The sequence below is a fragment of the Schistocerca cancellata genome, chromosome 1 (assembly GCF_023864275.1).
Source record: "Schistocerca cancellata isolate TAMUIC-IGC-003103 chromosome 1, iqSchCanc2.1, whole genome shotgun sequence".
Taxonomy (NCBI): domain Eukaryota; kingdom Metazoa; phylum Arthropoda; class Insecta; order Orthoptera; family Acrididae; genus Schistocerca; species Schistocerca cancellata.
In genome coordinates, this window is record NC_064626.1 from 305,089,258 (window position 1) to 305,108,190 (window position 18,933).

The following is an 18,933-nucleotide window of genomic DNA, read 5'->3' on the forward strand; positions in this document are numbered from 1 at the left end:
AAAAATAATCAAATGACCCTATATATAGCAAATGCACACTAGCAAAGCAAATAAATATGTGTAGCAAATTCATAGTGAATATTGTAGGTTTCTAGTGCATTGTAGTAAAATCAAGCATTTGTGCAAGTAATAAATATTTGTTGTTGATTATGGAAAAACAAATACATTGAATTTTACCAGGTGACTTACTGATATAACTAAGATTCTTGTTTCAGGTATCTTGTTTGTGGCAAGGACAGTACCTTCTGACCGTTTCCCTTAGTGGATTCATTACTTATTTGGATGTCAACAACCCTGAGAAGCCCATAAGAGTGATAAAGGTAGCTTTTAAAAATTTTGTATTACAGTAATTCCTGTAGATAATGTTTTTTTACTGCTATTGCTTCTTGCGAAAGCTGTGTCCTGGTTCATTATTGCCTCATGTTTGATCTGCACTAAGAAAGTTTTTGTTTGCTGTACAACAAATACTTTAGAACACATTTTTAATTGTCTATATCTTTGCATTGATTTTGATAAGCTGTGACCACTTTCTTCAGCTATCAGTGTATGTCCATCATTTCAACCTTCATTGCAAGTATTGTTTTTTCTTTTTTTCTTTTTTTTCTACATCTTTTTAAGTTTTGGTTCATCATAAAACCATGGTCTTCTTGAATTTTCTTCCTGGATGGAATTCCTGACATGTTTGTAATTTTATTTTGTCTCCATCCTTTATCAATCCTTTGTTACTAAATTATTACCTAAAAATTGATGTGAACACTACAAGGCACTATTAGGCATGGGTATTTGTTGGAGGTGATATGTCATTGCCTTTCTCAAACCTGTGAATTGAATTACCCATCCAGATTAATGAGACCTAAAGCCTAACATGGAAAAGTGTGAGGTCACCAACATGAGTGCTAAAAGGAATTCGTTAAACTTCGGTTACACAATAAGTCAGTCTAATCTAAAAGCCGTAAATTCAACTAAATACCTAGGTATTACAATTACGAACAACTTAAATTCGAAGGAACACAGAAAATATTGTGGGGAAGGCTAACCAAAGACTGCATTTAATTGGCAGGACACTTAGAAAATGTAACAGGCCTACTAAGGAGACTGCCTGCACTATGCTTGTCCGTCCTCTTTTTAGAATACTGCTGCACGGTGTGGGATCCTTACCAGATAGGACTGACAGAGTACATCGAAAAAGTTCAAAATATGTGAGAGAGTATCACAGAAATGATACAGGATTTGGCCTGGAAAGCATTAAAAGAAAGGCATGTTTTGTTGCGACGGAATCTTCTCACGAAATTCCAATCACCAACCTTCTCCTCCGAATGCGAAAATATTTTGTTGATACAGGCCTACATAGGGAGGAACAATCACCATGATAAAATAAGGGAAATCAGAGCTCGTATGGAAAGATATAGGTGTTCATTCTTTCCACGTGCTATACGAGATTGCAAACAGAGCATTGACAACTTTGAAATAAACAATAAATCTTAAAAAAATGTAGGAACAACTGGGAATCAAACTTTGAACTTTCCTCTTTTTATTATTATTATTATTATTATTATTATTATTATTATTATTATAAATAAAATAGAAAGAAACATTCCACATGGGAAAAATATATTAAAACAGAGATTCCATGACTTACCAAACGGGAAAGCGCTGGTAGATAGGCACAATAAAAAACACACAAACACACACACAAAATTTCGGCTTTCGCAACCCCCGGTTGCTTCGTCAGGAAAGAGGGAAAGATGAAAGGATGTGGGTTTTAAGGGAGCGGAAAGACTTACCTTAGGGGGGAAAAAAGGATAGGTATACACTCGCACTCGTGTGTGTGTGTGTGTGTGTGTGTGTGTGTGTGTGTGTGTGTGTGTGTGTGTGTGTGTGTGTGTGTGTGTGTTTTATTGTGCCTATCTACCAGCGCTTTCCCGTTTGGTAAGTCATGGAATCTCTGTTTTAATATAATTTATTATTATTATTATTATTATTATTATTATTATTATTACTAGATTTTGAGGTTTAATTCTTGAATTTGTCATTAGTTGCTGGTCAGCATTTTTAAATGTTAAAACACAGTTTGCTTTAGGAAAATACTGATTACATCTTATCGCATGCTTCTATAATTTTAGGGACACAATAAGCCTATTACAGTTCTTGCTTTGAGTCCAGACAAGAAGACTGTTTACACTGGTTCACATGATGGTTTTATTACTAGCTGGGATTCTAAAACAGGTAAAAAATTCCTACTTATTATACATAGATTAAAGTTTGAGACTGATGTGTTATTGATCATAATAAAAAAAAACACCTTGAAATGTGTCTCAAGTAAATGTGTGTTGTTAGGTCTCTACGTGTTGAAGTGCTCTGCCATATTTAACTATTATTTTATATACTGAGTCATCTTGAAACAGAGAAATTGTGGCAATCTTACACTGATGAGCCAAAACATTGTGACCACCTACTTAATAACTTGTTTCTCTATCTTCAGAACTAAATACATCACTGGTTCTGCGTATCAGGAGCCCAACACTTTGTTAGTAGGTTTATGGAGCTTTGTGACATTATCTATGACTCAAAAGTAAAGACAGTAATATCTATGAGTGAACTATGTCATTGGTGAAAGCCAACAGGTTGTATCCCATTCTTCGGTTGCCCCATAACCTGCTTAATACCATGTTTGTGCGTCTTTGGAATGAAATAAATCACTGATTCTGGGTATCAGGGATCCCACAGTTTGTTGGGAGGTATGTGGATGTCTACGCACAGGTTGTGCAATTTGTGTAAATATCGGGCTGCTGATTTGTGTACATGGTGATGGTGCCCAGTAGTGACCCAGATGGGTTCCATAGGATTTACATCAGCTGACTTTGGCTGCCAAGACATCATTGTGAGTTCATATAATGCTACTCCAACCACTGTAGCAGGATTCTGGCTCAGAGACACGACAGTTATATTGCTGACAGAGGACATTGCCGTCAGGGAAGACATTAAGCATGTAGGGGGACACAGATTCAGCATGTCTTTGATTACTACCACAGGTCTCATGCAAGTACAGGAGAATGTCTCCCATAGCATAATAGTGCTCCCACCAACCTTTGTCTGTGGTTCACTGCAAGTTTTGAGCTACTGTTGCCTGGATGGCAGTGTTTATGGAGATGACCATCAACCTAGTGTAGCAAAAATGTGATTTACCTTAATCCTGATGCTCCCTTGCCTACAGCAGTCATAATTGACAATGTCGTTAGGTCAGCAGTGGACACACAGGGTGGCCTGCTGTGGAGGTCCATGTTCAACAACGTACGATGAACAGTGTGCTCCGAAACACTTCTGCTTGCACCAGCATTGTGCTCTTTCAGCAGAGATGCCACAGACCACAATCTGTTGCACTTTCAGAGCAGCCAAGCCTATGAACCCCAAGTTCTGTGAAAAGTCATGGATATCCAACCATTTAACGCCTAGTGGTAGTTTCACTGTTCTCTGACCCCTTTCTGTAGATGTTCACAACAGTAGCTCATGAATATCAGACCAGTTTTGCTTTTCGAAATTCTTGTTCACAGACTCTATGTAACGACACTCTGCCCTTTGCTAAAGTCACTTACATTAATGGATTTCTCCATTTGCAGTCCATATCTTCGCTAGGGTGATGCCCCACCCGTGCTTGTCCACTCACATACTTATGTTACCACATCATGTGCCCACAATGCCACCAGATGGCATTGTTTGTCGTGCCGGAAAGTGGTCTTGATGTTCTGTTTCATCAGTGTATATATAGTATATAGGAGTGATGCTGTCACTAGTGGGGAGAAATTTACTAAATGTACAAAATATGCCTTACAATTGGATTGTAATTTCACTAGTGCAGTTAGAGAGCAGAAAAGAATGAAAACCAAGATGAGACACTGAGACTACAATTATGCAAAAAACAATTAACAAAAAGGTGATAATATTATTTGTATCAGGCTGTGCAGTTTTCCCCCAAATATAAGAGGTATGAAGCAGCTGATAGGTATGTAGAAAGGACAATGAGTTGCTTAACTTAAGGTAAAGGGCTGTGCAGTAGAGGTGACATACCTATGCAGAGAGATGTTGAAGGGGGGAAATCAGGAAAGTGTTGCTCCTAGAGTTCAATAATTAAAAGAGGATAATTACAATGGGCAAGTAGGAGGAGAGTAGAAAAATCCCCTCTTCCCCCTCTCTCCCCTCTCTACATCACGTATTCTCTGATAGCCAATGAGCATTCAGTAGTGTTCTCAGCGCTCTGCTGTGAACATCGTACTCAATGCAAATATTAAACATGATCGTAGTGAGTAATGCAGTGAATTTTTTTTCAATTTGTTGTCGCAGCTGATGCTGGTGGAAAGTAAAAAGTCTAACAAGCAAGTGAGAAACATAGTTTACGGTATACAGAAAACATGTATGCGCTTACTGCAACCATCACATGGAACCAGCAACAATGCAATCCCCATCTGTGTCTTGAGCTACGTGAACTGCCATAGTTCATGGATCGGATTATACATTCTAATACTTTCGTTTCAGATGCTTTAAGAGTAAAAAATGGTTAAAGATTTCTTGTCTTTCAGAAATACTAACTTTCTGTATTCTAGCCACACACATTACCATAGTTTGCTCATTAATGCCCCTCCCCATCCAAAGCATTCTAAACAAAAAGGAATAAACTGCATATTTTTACTTAAAACTGAGCAAGGTGGTGCAGTGATGAGCACATTGGACTCACATTGGGGAGGATGATGGTTTAACTCCTCATCCAGCCTTCCTGATTTAGGTTTTCCATGATTCCCTAAAGTACTTCAGGCAAATGCCAGGTGTGGCCAATTTCCTTCCCCGATCCGAGCTTGGGCCCTGTCTCTAATGACCTCGGTGTCAGCAGGATGTTAAACACTAATCTCTATCTCCTCCTCCTCCTCTTTCACTTAAAACTTTAAACTCAATACAAAGTGAAATTACAAACTGTGTGGGGCTCAAAAATCTGTGACTGCACAGATCCACATTTAAAATTATGTCCATCATACAGATGCAAGAATTCTCCCTCACCCTAACCAAGATTATTCATTTCATTATACGTCAAAAAAATCTTATTGATGTCGATTCAAGAGCTGTTTACTGCAAAATAACCTACATACTTTCTTTCATAAATTGCTGTTTATCTGATTTCAGAGCTCAGTAAGTGAAATATGAGCAACATCTCATTGAAATACTTGATACCATTTTCTTAATACAGTATAACCCCGCTTTTATGTTCCCGGAATTAATCTTTTCCCACCATGTAAGACATTTTATACTGTTCCTGTCAAATTTCCTATGTTTACAGTGTTAATTTGCACACGATTTTGGGTCAACATATTTATAATTTTCCTGCAATGTATGCATTACAAAAAAGTTTTCATGGAGAGAAAAAAATGATGCAGGCATGATGTTGGCCACCCAGTGGTGTTTATAAATAGTACATGGTTAAGTTTCTCTACACCAGTGGTTACGTTTCTCTACACCAGAGTGGTTATACTCAGTGGATTTGAACTGGTAAACACGTACAGTTGGAACAATTCGCGCCGTATCTCATGCCACTGCCAAGCTCTACTTGGCATTGTGGCTGATGGAAGTAACTAGGTTCATTCGAATAAATATATTATGACCGATCACAACAACGCATTTTTGTGATTGTTGTGATCATCATGTTACCTTTGTCGAACCATATTTGGTGTGTTTCGGCATTTGGCCACTTGTAATGTTAGTTGACACCACATTCATTTTTGTGGTTGCTCAAATACTTTTACTTTTTAGTATAAACACAGCACTGGTTATGTGATTTTTTCATGATGAGCAAAACGTGTTTCGAGAATTTATTCTCATTGTCAAGTGCAGTATTTACTTATATAATTTTTTCTTCTTTTTTCTTCGATGTTACACAAACAATGTGAGGGATAATTTGCCTGTGTGTGTAGTTTTATAAATAACTGAGGAGGTACAGTACCTGATAACTTCAGAAAGATGACTGCAGGAGAGACACAGAGCAGCACAAAATACGTATCAACATATTTACACTTGACAACGAGAAAAAATTGTCGAAACATGCCATTCTAAGCATGACAAAAATACATAACTAGTGCAGTATTTCGGTGTTTGAATAACGAATGACAGCTGCAGGCTTTTGAAAACAGATTATGACATATGAAATTGAGTCAAATGTTCCTATTTCCCAGACAGTTATCAGTTCGTCACATCATCAATTTTTGTTAGATAATAAACAAGTCTGTGACAAGTCTTTTGATGCCTGTTATGTACATATATCACACACAAAGTGTGAAAATGCAAGAGGCTATCCTATACATAACTTTTACAGCTTAAAACATTATTATTTCTCTCATTTTACATTTTCCCGAGGGGTGTTTTTTTTTTTTTAAGCCCCTTGAAAAGTGTAAAACCAGGTTTCACTGTAGTTACATTATATGGCCTTCATTTCATTTAAAATATTTGACAAGTTTTCTCCTACTGGAAAACAGGTTCTTACATTACGTCAGTAAAGAAGACAAATCATCTTCAGTCACTGTTAATTTTATTTCAAGACATGGTACATTTTGAGTCCTCTGTGCAAGAACACTGACAACAGTGGACAAAATTAAGTCACACATTTATTTTTGCTTGACTCAGCACGATTCCACTATATGTCACTAACAGGAAATATTGCAACACTCAGTAACTCATGTGCAGAATTAATGTAGCTTCACAGTACAAGTTCTCATTGTGTTACATCTCTTGTGTTTTGAGAGAGGCTACCCATTTCACATGTGATTTCACATCACATAAAAAGAAGGGGAGGGGAGGGGGCAGGATTAAAGTAGATTGCTGTTTTATATGTAGTTTTGTTTTCAATTAAATAGGAAGTGAAGGAATTATAAATATTTAGGATGCTTAGATTTACTGCTGTGTTTACCATTTAATTTATTTGTTCACAACACTTCCTTTCATACCTTATTGTCAAGAACCATTTCTGAGGTGACACTTTTCCTTCTAAAGCTCATGTAAAGAAATGGGTGCTTGCATAGATTTCAGCTGGTGCAGAAGCAAGGGGTTGAAATATGGGAAGAAGAGGGGGAAGGGAGGAGACAGGTGGAGACCAGGAGGTATTAGAGTATGGGGACAGGTTGACTGTAGTAATGAAGGATATTTTGCTAAGAAACTTTCCCTGTTGCATTACTGGAAAGGTGTCGATGAAAGTACGGGGTGTGTTGGAAGAGCATTTAGACAGCATTGGTTGCATGATTTTGTCACATTCAGAAAATGTGGAAGTTAAACATCCAGGTTGAAAGAGAAGGAAAATGTTATGGGAGCTAAATTTGAATATTTTTGTAAGTTGACCAGTAGATTTGATGGATTTCTCGAACTAAAGAAGGAACAGCGTGACACACATGTTAGGATATACCACTGCATATTGGTTGGAGTTATACAATAGTTCATTTAGAAGAAGACCTTTGTTGCGGTGACTTCGTAATTTAACATGTAGAAATATTAACAAACTATGTCCTGTTAGTAGAGAAGCCAAATCTTCTGACTTGATTAACTAGTTTGTTTTTGCAATTGCTACACACTTGCAAGTTACAACTCAGAGTACATTTCGCTGGTGAGTCAATTTTTAAGGTTTCCAATAAATTGCTAGTCTTCAGATGAAAGACTTACAGGGTGTATACGACCCGGGACAACCGGGAAATCCGGGAAAAACCCGGGAATTTTTTCATCCGGGAGAAAACCGGGATAAACCCGGGAAGTCTTCGGAATTCCGGGAATTTTTCATTGTTTTAGCTTTCAGTTAATCTTTTTTAAATTTTGGCTGCAGAATTGATTCTCTAGCAAAGAATGTTATTGTATCCTGCTACTGGAGAATGATACTGCAGCAATAAAATATAAACGAGAGGGAAAAAAATAAAACTTTAGTGACAAAGGAAATGTGCAATTTACAACAAAAAACCGTGCACGCACAAGCGTTTGCAAATAGCAAAAATATGTCAAAGGCCGTAGGGCGCAGACTGTAATTCTTCGTAACAATAAACTGCTTGCTATGAGCATGACGTCACAACTGTTCACATTAGGTTCGTTTGACCAATTGCCAGCGGTCTGTGCGCGTGCGCATTTGACTCCCGTATAAGCAGTACCTTCTCCTTCTACTTGAAGTTTGGCTGTTAGCTGTGTCTGTAGCAGTAGCAAGCAGCCAGATGCAAACAAGAAAAATTTTTCTCACGCGACCTAGCTGCCAGATTCACACTAGCACAGAGTTGTCTGAGTTGTAGTGGGGAGGGGGTTAACCTCCACGTGACGCGTGTTTACGTTAAGTGATTTCGCTGCTTCTCTTCGTGTACAGCTCCCAAGTCAAATGAAAACCAAACGGATTTCTGTGGCCGGGGAGCTATCAAGTGAATTAAAATACATTCACATAATTATGGAGAGCAAAAATATATTATTAATTTCAGTTTTCTGATTTTATTTTATTTCCAAGTTAGTAGCAGTCAAGCATTAATCGCCTTGCAGAACAGTGAAGTTATTTTAGCAAGTTTGCTAAAGAAATTTGGCTTTATTAATCTTTCCGCTGAGGCAATCATTTTACTTGAAACGAAGTGTTTCATTCTACAGTATTGGCTAGTTCCAACTTTTCGCTGAATTTCAAGTGCACGTTATCATCTTCTGCCATATATGGCATTATGCCATAATAAAGAAACAAACATGAGATTGTAGAGTACTGGTACTCCGAGAAAATTTACATCCCAAAAACCACACTGAAAAGCTTAATATCAGATGGGACATACTTCATTGTGAATCTGGCAAAAGGCAATTCGCACTTCAAGCCGAATTATGCATTTTAGTATGGTTTACGAAATTCCGATGCTCTTTGGAGTACCCTCTGATGCCCTGTTTCTTTTATGGTGTAATATAAGCTCTTTTAGTGCTTTATAAACACGAACGTACTGGCTTCCTACACCACTGCAGTTGCACACGCACAATAATGCCTGTTTTATGGTGCTCTCTGGAAACTGGTAAATCGAACCTATTTCTAACAGTCTTCGGATAGTATTGCGAACGGTGGTTAGAAAAGCGTTACTTTCAAAGTAAATTTCTTTTTACGCAAGATGAATTATGTTACGTGTGAGAAAGTGGGATGGATATCTAAACCACAGAGCGTTCGAAACTGAACAGTTTGAGGACCAGCTAGTTTCGAGCCGAGACATTTATGTCATAATATTAAATTTACTGGCACATGTGTGTGATGTATCTTAAAGTATAACACACGCAAAAAAGATCAATATTACATGTGAAAGCTAAGCTTCTGTTGTAGCGTGTTAATCTTAAAGACTAATATTATATTTGAAAGCTTAGCTTTTATTGTAGATATACGGTACTGTGTACATTAATGTAAACCGTTAACTTTTCCTCTTGAGTGTTCGCGCTATTTAACCAGTGATCTTGCTATTGGCTGACTATAACACGTATCCTATGCTCTGAATATCTGCTGTCATCGGCTGACGAGATCTCGTGGCTTGAGATATGACTCGCTTACAAAATGACATCGCAACCTCGGTTTCAACGCTCCGCAAACTAACGCGCTGTGTTTGGTGCAATTCGAATTTATACTTTCGTAATACGAAAATATGCAACGTATATGTTGCTGCAAATCAAAGGTCTCTTTTTTTGTTATAAGTCTCTCCAAAACTTCTCTGCCCGTCTTTTTTTTTTTTTTTTTTTTTTTTTTTCGGGAAGTTCTACGCGATTGTATAAAACGTTAACCATTCAAAGAATTGATAAGTTTTGCAGTTCCGAGGGAAAATCTACGGAAAATCTGTCAGTTAGCACAGAAAAAGTGTATTTTCGCCCGGGAAAAAGCGTATTTGTTAAACGGGATATCCGGGAGAAATCCGGGAATAATCTGGGAATTTTTTTTCCTTGTCCCCGTATACACCCTGGACTTAATAGAAATAGACCAGCAAGCATATATCCAGCTCTTTATTTAACTAAAGACAGAAATAAACATTCCAAACTAAACAATTTCAGGGATATTTGTCATGACAAAATTTATATAATATACACTCCTAAATATTTTTCATGTCCAATTGCACTACTCAGCCAACTGATTCTGATGGTCAAGGTGCCCGGCCACTGCTTCCACCACATTCCCCACACTCTCCCTTAAATTCTCACTCATAGTGTACAAAATCAGATGTAGAGAGTCCTTTTCAGTTGTAAACAGTTACCAGATTTATATTCATAGTTGCTTGGGTAATTGCATAGTTCAGAAATCATTCAGCATTTCAGTGAAGTCGAGCTGATCGCAATGGGGATTGTTTGATTGGTACCGGTTGGGTACAGTTTTTGAGGTGCCATATTGAATTTTCAGACCCTTGCAGGCATCATGATTTCTTCAAACAGTAGAACAGTCATTTACAAGCTAATTAGAACAAACAATGATGTAAAAGTATGTTTTTATTGTAAACCAAATCATAATTTCCTAGAGAATAATTGAGAAGAGAGGGAGAGCACTAGAGTATGTACTCCATGTGCGAAAGTAATTGCTCAGACAATGAAATAAAATTACTGTGAATGATTTGTAGATGAGAGATACTATTATATGAATCATAGTGCGTACACTTACATGTACATCTAATAATAACTTTTAAAAAAAGGTAGGAAATTTAAAATTATTAAGAATAAAAACTAACTAATACAGTGAAGCTGTAATTGCAAAAATTTGGCTACATATTGTAGGAAATGGATACTTATCAAGTCTCTCCTAAAAGTAAAAATGTATGAAAATGTCGTAAGCTCCAATGGGGTACTTCAATATCAGTCAAAGTGCACGAACATAATGCCACTATTCCTTTTATGTGTGTTTCAACTTCTTGCTGTGGAGTCTTATACCATCATAGTATAATAAAATTTTAATTATCTAAAACATGTATCAGAAACACAACTTAAAGTACGCCACAAATATTTGTGTATTTAGATACTTGTTCATAAGTTATGTCTAATTAAAATATTAGCATGCACAAGCATTTCAGTGCTTTATTCGTTTGACACATTTTCTGAATCACTTGGTGTCAATCGACGCAGTATGATTATCCATTTTTGATGATTTTTGTAATATAAATGACAGGCTTCATCAGAAAAAGAAAGAAATATTTTATTGTTTATGTAGCATTGTTACATTCAAAATTTACCTTGTTATCATAAGGGTAAGTTTAATGTGTTATATCCCTGTCAGTAATCAATCAGTACAGAGAACACATCATATAATTAACTCTATAGAGCTCAATAACTAAGTGCTAGATCCCATTCCTCCATTGTTGTCAAGGTGATGAATTCACACTTGTTGTTCATGTTTGGCATAATTAATAAGATACTTAGCCAACCACAAATTCAGACATATAGCTTCTGAGACAAGTTCCCTGTTCATGTAATACATTTGAAATGACAAAATCATCATAAGCTTATCCTGCTGCACATGACCCATTTATCTGCCAAGAAAAACTGGGCAAAGATTTGTGATACATTATCCAGTCAGCTTAGATAGGAAAGAAATACAGAGGAATGTGCACAAACAGAAATTGTATGATTTAATAGCCAAGCAAGCATCTCAACTTGATTCACCATGTCCTCTCCAAATTCGTCAGTGGCCTATTCTTATAAGTTCAAAAACAAATTATTGGTCACCCCTTTGAAAGAGCATACTGGTTACTTTGGAGTGGTGTAGAACTGGTACCAGGTGATTATGTGACCTTTCACTGCTGACGTAAGTCATGGCAGTGTGTGGAATCAGCTCAGTAAGATGGGTCAACAAGGAGATGTAACAGAATGACAGAATGGAGCTGTTGTCTCTGGACATGCCTATGCGCCAGTGTGAATGCAGTTTCCAGGTTTGTTAGTTTATCAACATACACTGTCCAACATGTGTACACAGAATGGTTTACCATTCGCAGCCATGACACAGGGCGTAAGAACAGTAGCTGTAAAAAGATCGTAACTAACGTAGGCTAAATGGGGGGGACCCACCTTGTCAGTGACAACCCATTTCAAACCTGACAAGAGTTGCTGTTGTCATTGAATTCAGGTCAATCTCAACCATTCTTTGAGCATACATAGTGAAGGGAACTAAGGGATATTTTGAGCTGCTTGCCCCACAGAAAGCCATTTCTCAGTGGAACAAAAAGCTTCAAATCTTTGGTGGGCTAAACAACACAGAAATTGGACAGCAGCAGACTGCAGGCATGTAATATGATTTGATGTCACTGAATGCACTGATGGCCTAATAATATGTTTACCATGCTGTGTTTGTACAGTGCATTTTAGTCCCGAGGTGGTTGTGTGATGTTTTGGAGGGTTTTCGTTCCACAACTTAAGCCCACTTATTCAGGTTACCATGGGCATAAACCAGAATATTTAGGTCAACGTTCTCGGTGACCATGTATTGCCCTTTCTTCTATAACTTAAAGATAAGTATGCCGTGGACACTTCTATCTTCCAAGATGACAACAGCTATGTTTACAATGCATGCATACATTCCTGGTTTGCTAAACACTTAGGACCTATCACACAAGGTCTATTAAATTACCCAATTTTAATGTCATAGAAAGTGTCTAGGACTATTAGGAGCAGCGATTGAAATGTAACAGTCAACATCCTTGCAGTTTGTCCGCAGTTCATAGACTAGTGGATAGCGTGCTGCTGCTGGATCAAGGGATCCCAGGTTTGATTCCCAACTGGGTTGGGGATTTTCTCTGCCCGGGGACTGAGTGTTTGTGTTGTTTTCATCATCATTGTCATCATCTTCATCATCATTGTGACAGTGGCTAGATTGGACTACGTAAAAAAACTGGAGTGTAAAAAAAAAAAAATAAATAAATAAAAAAAAAATTTGGGACATCGTACGGGCACTGATGACCACGCAGTTGAGTGCCCACAAATCAAACGTCATCATCAACATACTTTAGTTTGGTAGCTCTACAGAGTTTAATCACCAATGGGTGACATGAGGAAGATGTGGCATACCTGAAATAACTTCTGGACTGTCTTCCTCACTGAAATTGGGTCTTTATGGCTAGATGTTCCTTTAGCATATGGATGTAGTTAGAGTGTGACTGAAATGATAAGGAAATTTAAATATAGATTTTGTGCTCAATATGATGTGGCACCTTTTTCCTCCAAACATGTATTACATCTGTTACTGTTACAGAACCAAAGATGCATTTATATGAATCATTCAGATTCTAAGTTTGAACATATTCAATTGACAGTCTTCGAAAAATATACTATATTCGTCCTGTATGAAGTGTTGGTAAGGGGTTTGAAATGCCAGTGGAATTTGATAATTCTTTGTTTTGAAGGCGTAAACAAAACTAGCAAACTCAATCATTAGTTCTTGTGCAGAATTTCTGCTGTTTCACCTTTCCCTGTGGATATATGGGAAATTCTTGTATGGAAAATCTACACTATTAACACAACTCAGATGTGTACTTGCCACCTCTCTGGGCCACTGGCAACACCACCACAAGAGATGCACATAAACTGTATGATAATGACATCAGCACACCATGTTTGTTGTCAACTGTATCTCCTGCAGAAATATGGCAACATGTAGAACCAGCTTTAGTGAGAGAGGAGCCACAATCAGTGCTTTGTGGGCACCAATTTTTCTGCAGATCACATGCCCACCTGTCATCGTGGAAGTATTCTTCCACTGGGCAGTTATAAAAAGCCCAGTCAACCAGAGCCAGTTGGTATTGGGAGATTGGGAGACACTCCAGTCCAACTGCTGATCCTCCATGGTACCTCAATTGGAGCTCCCATAGTGTCTGAGTCTTTGCTTTTTGTCTCATCATAATTATCCACGCTGGACTCGATGTCTGCTGTACCCGTGACCTGTCAGTGTACAACTCCCCATTGCTCCTGGATCATGCTGGCTGCACCCATGGCCTGTCCAACAAAGCCCATCTGTCCACATGTCTACAGCATATATGCTACCTCCAACTGGCCACGAGCTTTTGCCTTACCAGGCCATCTCTCCTAGAACATCCTCTACCAATATGGCTGCATCAATGTTGCCCTTGTCGGGACTCTCCTAGTGCTACGTCAGTGAATGTCGGTGAACTGGGACCAAGTAGTGTTGATTAATGTCCAAATGACTGTATTGTTGTATTCTATTATTGAGAGTAAATAAGTTTCATTTGTTCCTGCTACTTGGCACATGTTAATTGGCGTGGCTCTTGCTCACAATGCAATACCGTGTTTTCTACTGAAAGATGTTGTGAAAAAGTAGCAATACTCGTCATTTTGAAAAGAAAGTACATTGTAGCTCGTAGAAAAGGAATAATTGTGGCCTATTTTCCATATATACCCAATGTTTGCATGAACAGTGTTCACCAGAAATGTTGTAACTCACAACCGATGCCCCAGGTCTAAATGTACATCTATATTCTTTGAAACACTACGAAATGCATGCCAGAGGATACTTTTTATTGTATCATATACTGAACTTTCCTTCCATGTGATTGTATAGTAATGTAAACAAATAAAAACAAACTTTACCTTTCTGTTGATGGCCTTGCTGCAATTGACATGGGTATGTAATGAAAGGAATCGCATTAGTGGGTATAACTGAAGCGTGTCTTGTTTTTTCAAGTCTGATTGCGAGAAAAATGCTCACTTTTTACTATCATTTAAAAAATATACACAAGTAACTGATAAACATTATTATTTTCAATTTAATTATTCATACTGCAGTACCAATTTTAATACACATTCATCAGTACTAGTATGTGCACTGTTTTTGTGGGGGAATAATTTGATGAGAAAATCACTTTCGTAATTCATATTTTTTAACAAAGCCTCTCTTTTATCCCCTGGAAACTTATGACATTGCTCAAATATGACCTGCATCGTGGACGGCTTCTCTGTCTTAAGCCTGACACATCTGTTGGATAATTTATAACTTTAAAATTTTTTATTCACAATGTTTCACTTGCCTGTGATGGACATGACAGCTTATTAGTTTTGACTCTTATGATTCATTACCAGAACTAAAAATCCAGAAAACAATAAAATGTAAAATTATTTCTAAATCTAAAAAGTTATAAAAATATACCCAATATATTGTTACGAAAAACAACACATCAAATAGTTGGCTGTTGTCCATCATTACGTTGTCAACTGCTGTTCCTGCTCTTGCATCATAAAATGGAGCAATTGTTGGTAGAGGGTCCATAAGCATGCTTGGTCTGCATGAGCAAGCAGTAAAATTTAACAAATATGATGATATTATTTTTTATTTTTTGGTTTATTGACTGAGTAGTGTGTTGAAAAATCTTCAATTTAGTGCCATTGCAAAGAATTTGTCATAAAGAACTCGTTACTCAAGCGAAATATGATGTAGATTAGAACTGTTCTATTAGGAACAAAGTGTCTAATCCCAGTATTGGTAATTTCTATAATTTGATTCATTCCTACTTGAACTCTTTTAATATTTTTGTCTGATGTTTCTGCGCAATGATATGATTCATTTTCAATTTAGAATACAAATTTAGATAAAAAAACAAAAAGGCAACAGATTCAGGAAATTGGTACCAAAACAATATTTGAGTTTTTGTAGCGTGACACAGGAGATCACAGTCGACCACGTGATATCTGTGAAGTTATAAAGAACCATACTTTGATATGGACACAAACAAAGAAAATGTAAATATAAAAAAATGTGCACCTTTATTTCAGTGGTAAAAAAAATGGTGCCCCCTTATTTTGGTGGTAATTCAAATTCATCCTGGAATGGCAGTGTTTTCAGGTGGTAAACATCTTCTAGCAGCCTGAGGGCCACAGAAAGATATTTCTTGAGATGGTGCTTCACTCAAGAACAGTAGCACTTTGATACACACTTAACTTGCACACCCACAAATCGTATAATAAAACCACTAATATTGGTGTGACAGATGGCAGTTATTTCAGGTGGCTGATACACAAACAAATAAAAGCTCGCCATTAATTGAATTGCTGATTATCTCGTTGTACTTAAAACTGCTACCTGCTTTTGAAAAATGAAAGATAAGTGGAATATTGTGGTTTGGGTCATCAGAAAGAATCGCTCTCTACCTGGGGTGGGATAATTAATCCACCACACCAACCTCCTGGTGTCATCTGTGAAATGAGAATGTATTCAGCTTAGGAGACTGAAACCTGCTCACATTAGTTAATCAAGGAATTTATCAGGCAGAGGTAATCCCCCCCCCCCCTTTTTTTCCCTGGATTTTGCAGTTTTGAAGACTCAGGGGATCTCCTCCCTCTTAACTGAGTCGAAATTTCACACAACTACCTTTTATACAGAATGGAACTATTTTTCATGACCTCGGAAGGAGGTACCCTTGTAGTCATATGCTAGGTTTTTTAGTCTATTGTAACTGCAACTTTTTCAATTAGTGATGTTTTTTCAATTAGTGATGTTTTTTCAATTAGTGGTGTTATTTTCGATTAGTGGTGTTATTTTCGATTAGTGGTGTTATTTTCGATTAGTGGTGTTATTTTCGATTAGTGGTGTTATTTTCGATTAGTGGTGTTATTTTCGATTAGTGGTGTTATTTTCGATTAGTGGTGTTATTTTCGATTAGTGGTGTTATTTTCGATTAGTGGTGTTATTTTCGATTAGTGGTGTTATTTTCGATTAGTGGTGTTATTTTCGATTAGTGGTGTTATTTTCGATTAGTGGTGTTATTTTCAATTAGTGGTGTTATTTTCAATTAGTGGTGTTATTTTCAATTAGTGATGTTATTTTCAATTGTGTTCTGTAATTCTGTGTGAAAACTGTAATAAATTATTGCCATTTGTGACAAGTAAAAATTGTGTAAAAGACAAATACTTCATTCTGCACATGAAAGTATGGAAATTGGTGTGCTATCAGTTTAGCACACCTGAAGTACCAATCGGAAATTTTGACTTGTAACTTGTTTTCCCGTGTACCTTCCAGACTCCACAATTTTAGTCAGTCATAAATGTTCACAGAAACAAAAATTTGGCTGATGAATAAAAGATTTAGTCTTTTGTTATAAATTCTGTTTTAACATTATTTTAAAATTGTTTCAGGAGAGAATGACAGAATTGAAGGAAAGGGACATGGAAATCAAATTAATGGCATGAAAGCAGTAGATAATTTTCTTTACACCTGTGGAATTGATGACAGTATCAAGCAGGTTGATATTGCTACTAAAACATATCTTCCAACTGATGTGAAACTTGGTTCCCAGCCACGTGGTATGGATATCAAAGGAGAGACAATTGTAGCAGGCACAGTGAAAGAGGTGTGCATATAAGAACTATTGCTTTGTATATCAGTACTGGAAATATTTGCATTATTGTAAGCCGTACACCTACTAATGTGGTTGTTGTATGTTTCAGACTGACATTTCACATACAGTATGGAAAAAAAAGTTCCACCCCCACCTCTATGCTCGATTGTGCGTGCGCGCGCGCGCACACACACACACACACACACACACACACACACACACACACACACACACACACACACACACAAAGCACATGGCTTTATCATGTAAGAAACATTGCTGGTAAACTCCTTAAAATGTTTTATTGTTATCACAGCTTAATTTTCCTACATTCAAGGCTAATGTGTTGTGGAATGGCTGTACATTTTCAGGCATTGTTCTTTATTTTTGTGATAATGATATTGGCCACCAATTTAATCTCTTTCACCAGTACATCTTCCAAAACTTGGGCCGCTTGTTATGTTTCTATATCTTTTTTACTTTCCTCATCATTCCTAAGAGTGTATCCATAAAAATAGATATGTCCTTGCATAATCTCTTTCTTCGTGTTTGTCATAGCATTCTCTGTCTTGGCTATTTACCTAGTAGTTGGTTTATGTGCGGAGAATATTCCATCTTTCATATTTTGGACACTCTGCCATCGATGCAGCACTCCTCGGTAGTTTCTAGCAGATTTACCACAGAGTACACAAGAATTTTAACATCACATGAAGAAGCTACATCATGTGTGTCGCTAATTCATTGGAAGACATGTAAAGGGGAAGGGATAGGGATAGTAGTGTACGGGTGGACAGACAGACAGACAGACAGACAGACAGACAGAGAGAGAGAGAGAGAGAGAGAGAGAGAGAGAGAGAGAGAGAGATGAACGCTGTCTGGTGGAGTGTGCAGGGACTAGACTGCCAACAGGTAAAGCATCAGGAGGTTGTGGGGCAGGGAGGTAAGGGAAAAAGGAGAGGAACGGGGAGAGGCAAGTGGGTTTGTTGGCAGAGGGCTGTAAATAAATAGGGCGGGAGATGAAAATGGTGAGCAGATTATAGGAGAGATGGGGTGAAAACTGTTGGTGGAGGGCATGGGGAGAGTATGTTACTGAAGGTTGAGGCCAAAATAACTACAGCAGCAGAGAATGTGTTGTAGGGATAACTTCAGTCTGTGCAGTTCATAAAAGAAAGTAGTGGAGGGAAGGTTGCTGATGGCACAGGTAGTGTAGCTGCCATTGATCTCAAGTGTGTGACATTCCTCTGCATGGTGTGCACAGTTTGGCAGTGGCGGTGGCCGTTCATCCTGGTGGACGGCTGGTTGGTTGTCATACCAATATAAAAACTGTGGAACAATTTCACCAGAGCTGGTAAATGACATGGCTGCTTTCAGAGGTGACATGTCCCTGGTGGGGTAGGATAAACCTGTTTTGGACAAATAGGAAGTACTGGTTGAGTGGATTGGGCAGATTTTGCAACTGGGTCTTCCACAGGGATATTATCCTTGTGGCAAGGAGTTGAGATTCTGAATGGCGTAGGGAGCAACTAGGATGTTGTGGAGGCTGGGTGAGCAACAGAACACCACTTTAGGAGGGAGAGGAAGTATCTCGGGTGGGGTCCCCCTCATATCAGGGCACGAT

The 18,933-nt window shown here is 37.8% G+C and overlaps 1 protein-coding gene across 2 annotated transcripts in view; it reads left to right on the plus strand.

The window, feature by feature from the left end:
• Positions 1–18,933, plus strand: part of LOC126172520 (actin-interacting protein 1) — a 178,119-nt gene that overhangs the window by 97,345 nt on the left and 61,841 nt on the right. For both annotated transcript variants that reach the window (XM_049920890.1, XM_049920889.1), the window contains exons 8-10: positions 216–320; positions 2,124–2,226; positions 17,113–17,327. In XM_049920890.1, coding sequence (XP_049776847.1) covers positions 216–320; positions 2,124–2,226; positions 17,113–17,327 — 423 coding nt within the window. The remainder of the gene's footprint in view (positions 1–215; positions 321–2,123; positions 2,227–17,112; positions 17,328–18,933) is intronic.